Raw genomic sequence first — 6,000 nt, 5'->3', positions numbered from 1 at the left:
ATTAAATGATCGTGAGGATGAAGATTAAAAATAGTTTGTTTGGGCAGGTCTGCATTTCCTGATGAAAAAACAAACCGATGGTTTTGTACTTACGCCAACGTGGATTAAACAACATTATTTTGTTAAATAAAAATAGGTGATGTTTTGTAAATCATTAAATGTCTCTTATTTAGCACAGAATATGATCCTATCCGTGACATATGGATCTTAACAAAGATCCGCTATATCAGATACCTGTAGAGATCTATCAGCTGTTTATTTCACATGAGTTCAAGTGTGGCAGCTTTTTAATCACTGCTGGATCAATGGACAATGGACAATCAATCAATCAATCAATCAATCAATGGACAATGGATTGCATTGCAATCCATTGCAGCTGGTTTCATTATCATTTTATTTATTTATCAAGGGGGCGTATCAAGTCCTGCGGGGTGTTTCCCTTTCAGCAGGGGCCCACCCTGTGCCGATCACGGGCCCACATGGGTAGGGGCGTCCGAAATGAGGTGCTACATCTGTATGTAGCTATACCTATAAAAAGTAATACACAGTCATTATTTTCTATCCCACTAAATCAAAATGTTTGTAGCCCATGTTATATCTCTCACAGGCTCCGCCCTCTACTGGACTCTATGGGTACTACCTTATCATGCAAGCATTCACCAACTGAGATTTCTATAGACGTAGCCGGCCCCGGGGCGGGGCTACCTTTCCCGTCATCCTACACTTCTCTTCAGCGAGCGAGATACAACTGAAGCACAGAAAGTTGTTTAAAGAAGAAAGAGTTATCATACCTCCATGGAGTCGCCACTTCTAGAGACCCGGGCCTGTCCTTCGTGCCCTGGCTTAAATAGCGGGCGCCGATCCCCACCACCTCTGCTTCAAGTGTTTGGGGGACCAGGATATGGCCGAGGCGGTGCCAGTCACGTTCGCCATTCACGTTCGCCATTCCAGCGGGGCGGATGGCTCCGTTTGCCGTTGTCGGACACTTCCGGGTCCGGCGTCCATGGACATGTACTTCCCCCCAGGTGATGACCAGGGTGGGGGAGCGCAGCTGCTCCCAGCGGGCAGCAGGCAGAGAGCTGAAAAGAGCCCTGTCCCGCTGCCACGTGACAGGGCGGCTGCAAATAAACACGGGTGTGTTGGGCATCTCGCTCGTTGCTAGAGATGCCCCCACCTCACCAGATCAGAGCTATTATTTGGCCGCAAGTCCGAATTAGTAGCTTGGTCTACGGTGTGGCCGACGCCGCTGCCTGCCTTGTGATGTCCCTGGGCGGTCATGCCGCATGGCACTTTCCAAAAGGACCGCGTTGATCTCCTGGGAGCCCCCGTGTTTACGGAAGGGCTCTTTGGATCGATCTCCTTGGTCACGTGAGTGAGGAGTAGTCGCAGCGTGGCTGCTTCTTGCTCATCCCCAGAGGAAAGAACACTGTCCCACACTCCCCGCCCCCGCTGTAAACCAGCAGGTGGGCGCGCGCACGTGAGTGGAATAAACCGAAGTGCTGTCAAAGCACTGTGCGGGTTCAAGAGACGCTATTGCCCGCTGTTGTCAGAAAACACACCTTGCCTGGTATAATAGCTCCGATTAATGCGTTTCACCGTGGGTGAAATACAACGTTAATACGAGAACGCGCGGCCCCCCGTGAGAGTGGCCGCGGTGCGTTCAGGGACCTCCGCAGAAGAACGGTGGGTTACGTGTTGTAACCTAGTTCTAGTGTGATGTGTGTGTGAAAAATGCATTCGGTAAAAATGATTGCATTTATCCCAGAGTAAGAGTCATCTCATTTCCCCATAATGTCCGTTTCAAAGAGACGGAATTATGACAGGGCACGTGCCCCTAGCACTTGGTACATTAAATAAAAAACACATCCTGGGATCTTAGGCAATAGCTACTTGCGACTCTCTGTGATATCAGTGAGCAGCATGGCTTTATAAATGAACATATACCAATGACTGAGTCTCCGAACAGTAAGTGATGGCAGACTTGCCCTGGCATACAGGGTACAGTGATGAGTAAGTGCTTTACAGTTTGTAACAAATCTCAGCGCACTGTGATAGGCGGCATCTAACTTGATCGGTTGCATTCATATATATCAAATCACCATAGTCCAGCACAGGTAAAAAGGTCACAGAGACTAGCCTTTTCCTGGCCTTAATGGAGGGACCTGCACAAATACATCACGGTATCATCAGCATAAAAATATAAAGTTGCTTCATCCACATTTTGACCTAAACTGTTGATATAGATGGAGAATAAAAGTGGACCTAAAACAGAACCTTGGGGAACACCATTTGTAATGTTTAACAACTCAGAAGACAGCCCATCAAAATGAACACATTGGGACCTTTCAGAGAGGTAGTTCACAAACCGCCCCACTGCATGGCTGGATATACCAATACTGGCCAGCCTCTGCTTCAGGATTTGATGATCGACGGTATCGAAAGCTTTGGAAAGATCAATAAACAGAGCTGCACAACTCTGCTTTTTGTCTAAGATATTAGCCATATCATTTACGACTTTCATTGTCGCAGTGATGGTGCTATGTTGCTTTCTGAAACCTGACTAATGTTTACATAGTAGGTCAAAGTTACTTCAAAACAACTTTACCTGCTCACTCACTAGGCTTTCAAGAACCTTGGCCAGAACTGATCATTTAGAGATGGGCCTATAATTATTTAATAAAGTAGCCTCCCCCCCACACCTTTTAGTAGAGGAAGGACACAAGCTGACTTCCATATTTTTGGAATTGTGTTTGTGCTGAGGGAGTGGTTAAAAAGAGAAGTAAGAGGTGGTGCAATAAAATCTGCAGCTATCTTTAAAATGAAAGGTTCATGAACGACTTCAATAGAAAAAGGAGAAAAACTGAAAGGGTTTTCCAAACCACGTTTTTCAGAGTCACAGACTGTCGTGTTCACAATAGCAGAGTTAGAAACAAAATCAAACAGAGAGCCACAGGACACAAAATGCTCATTAAAACAATTTAACATAGTAGCCCTATCCGATATAGTGCCAGATGCTGTGGTAAGGCAAGGAGGTAGCTCATTACGGATTTCACCGGTGGATAACGATTTTATGGCTTTCCAACATTTTCTAGGATTATTCAGGTTCTTTGTGGTAACTGACAGATAATACTTAGACTTAGTACTTTTGATTTGTGATGTGAAGCTATTTCTTAGCTGCCTAAAACGAAGCCATTCTACCTCTAAGCCTGATTTCCTAGCCTTTGCCCAGGCCTTGTTTCTATAATGTAGGAGACTAGACAATTCAGCAGAAAACCAAGGATTGTCTCGTCCCTTCACTCTAGATTTACGCCGGGGTGCATGTCTATCAATAATTTCCATAAAACCAAGATAAAAATAAGACCATGCAGTTTCAACATCATCACACAGATCGATTTTTCCCCAATCAAACCCAAACAAACCCAAACAGATCATGTACAAAACCCTGCTCCACAAAAAGTTTTGTGTCTCTCTTAATGATAATACAAGGTTTACCCTTTTGGACCTTTGTGTGCCTAATTGTTGCTACAACACAGTGATCACTCAAATCATTAGCAAATACTCCCACAGATGAGTAGGGAACATTAGTTAAAATTAGATAAATGAAGGAGGATTTATTTGGGGACTTAATGTTAGGGCGAGTAGGACAGTCTATAATCTGAGTAACATTTAAGGATATACAAAGGTTTTTAAAATCCTCTGACACTGTAGTTAACCAGTCCCAGTTGAAATCCCAGTAGCACTATTTCCTTGTAGTCAAGTTGAGATAAAAGTTTGCCAACGAAGACAAGGAGTCCTTGACAGCTGAGGGGGGTCTGTAACAGCCCACTACCATGACCTGTTGACCCTTTACCACTTCGATACTTACGGCTAAACATTCTAGTTGTTTACTAATTGATTTGGAAACCAATGTGGTTACACTAAACGTATTCTTCACCTAAATGGCAACGCCACCATCTTTATTTAGTCGGTCGGTACGATATACATTATAATCAGGGGTGCACATAACTTTTTCGCCCTGGTTCGCAACGGAGCACCTGGAGATGTTGCTTGGTGCGCATCCTTAAAATGAAATAAACCGGACCTTTTGAGAGGTACTTGACTTTATGAACGGGGGGGGGGGTAGGTGCGCTCGTGAGCACGCCCATGAACTGTTCGCCCGTGCCTCGCAGCAGGGTTACTGTGTGGAGCGCATAAAGCAGACCCTTACGCGATAACGAGGGGTAGAGCGAGGGATCTCAGATGCCGTCGCGCTCGCGGACGGATTAAAAAAATGAAACCTAAATGGCTCGCGAATTATACTTTGGCGGCCATTAATATACCTGGGCGGCCCACCCAAGTAAAGTCTATGTGTGGGAAACCCTGCTATCTTATCAGTTATTATGCAACTCGCAAATCTCTCTCTCTCGCATGGCGGTGGGTGCGCATGCGCACCTGCGCACCAGTTATGTACAGCCCTGATTATAACCATTTAAGGAGATGTCAGAGGCTAATATAGATTTATTTAGCCACGTCTCTGTTTAGGTAAAATCTAGTTTAAGTAAAAGACTGCGCACATTTAAGTGGATGAATCCCAACCCAGACCTAGATTTAAAATCAGCAGGAATAGCGATCTGACTACTACTACTACTGGGCGGACCAGGGTTAGGTTGTACATTTCCTGATAGCAATAATAACAAGAAAACCAGACATCTTTTCTTCTTAATCGACACACGTAAATCGTCATCTACTTTAAAATCACCAGCAAAGTCTGCGAAAGTGTGATTTGAGCTCAAGAAGCAGTCCTGAAGAACCATCATAGCAGGCAAATAAAAAAGACAAACATATTTTGCCGAACTGATTGTCTGTGACAAGGCAACCGGCAATTGTTCGCTTAACACACCCGTTATATATCTCTCACAGGCTCCGCCCTCTACTGGACTCCCCTCGATCCTATCATGCAAGCATTCATTCACTGAGACTTTCTAGGTGTAGCCGGTCCCTGGGCGGGCCTACCTGAATGCGCGCGCATCTCACCACATAAGGCAGTGAGTAACTGAGTGAAGAGAGACGGACAAAGAAACTTTTTGTAAAGCATACGAAGAAAAATGTACTCACCTGTGGAGCACCCCTGTCCTTCGTGTCCGGGCTCCATTGAAGGTGACGACCCCCACTGCCGGTGTATCGAGTGCCTGGGGTCCGACCACTCTGCGGCCAACCTGGCTCCGACTGCAGTCTGCAGCGCCTGCCGACTGATTCCTCGCCCCGGCCGCCATCAAAGGCTGGCGCTGTTTGAGGGGTCTCGCCGGTGGAGGACCCAGAGCTGGACGTGGTGGAGATTAAGTGCCTTCACCAGCCCGGGCGGGTCCGAGCATCAGAGAGAGGGACGACGATGGTGACACCTTGTCGTCCGAGATTTCCGGTGACCACCAGGAAGGCCATCAGCACAGGTCTGCACGACAGGACTTCTCGGCGGTAATGGCTATGGCGGCGAAGCATGCAGGCTTGCCGCTCCCCTCACCGTTGCCACCGAGGCCGGTGAGCGGCCTGCGTCAGGGCTTTTACGGCCTGTCCAGCACAGCCGGCCTTCATTTCACCCCCCTGCCAGACATCTGGCGGTGTGTGGAGGCCACGTGGAGGCAGCCACTGAGAACGAAGGCTCCGGTGGCTACTTGGGCTGGAATCCTCAGAGTGGAGGGCCACTCAGACAGAGTGTCCCGGTGTGCCCCCACTGGAGGAAAGCCCCCCCAAGTTTGGGGGGGCGATCTCTCAGGAGGCAGGTGCAATCGGGGCGTTACCCACTCTGGGCCAACCTCTCCAGGCTTGGCTCCTGAGAGGGACAGGCAAAAGGCAGGGTGGATTGTCTGATAGTGTTATTCAGTCTATCCAGGCAGCTAGAGCGGGATCCACCACAGCCTGTTACAGGCCAAAGTGGCTGGGATTCCTGCAATGGTGTGAGGAGCGGAAAATAGAGCCCCTATTTTGTGAATTGGGATCTATTTTTTTCGTACTTACCTTGGTGGA

At 47.5% G+C, this 6,000-nt stretch overlaps 1 protein-coding gene across 1 annotated transcript in view; it reads right to left on the bottom strand.

Annotated features, from left to right (window-relative positions):
- Positions 1-380: 380 nt before the first annotated feature.
- Positions 381-6,000, bottom strand: part of LOC117542290 (ras-related protein Rab-3A-like) — a 43,109-nt gene continuing 37,489 nt past the window's right edge. Inside the window, exon 3 of the mRNA XM_034209859.1 lies at positions 381-528. Within this exon, the coding sequence (XP_034065750.1) occupies positions 523-528 (6 nt within the window). The 3' untranslated portion in view covers positions 381-522. The remainder of the gene's footprint in view (positions 529-6,000) is intronic.

Source organism: Gymnodraco acuticeps, unplaced genomic scaffold (genome assembly GCF_902827175.1).
Source record: "Gymnodraco acuticeps unplaced genomic scaffold, fGymAcu1.1, whole genome shotgun sequence".
NCBI classification, from domain to species: domain Eukaryota; kingdom Metazoa; phylum Chordata; class Actinopteri; order Perciformes; family Bathydraconidae; genus Gymnodraco; species Gymnodraco acuticeps.
The sequence above is the reverse complement of the archived record's forward strand: the minus strand, read 5'-3'. Positions and strand labels throughout refer to the sequence as shown.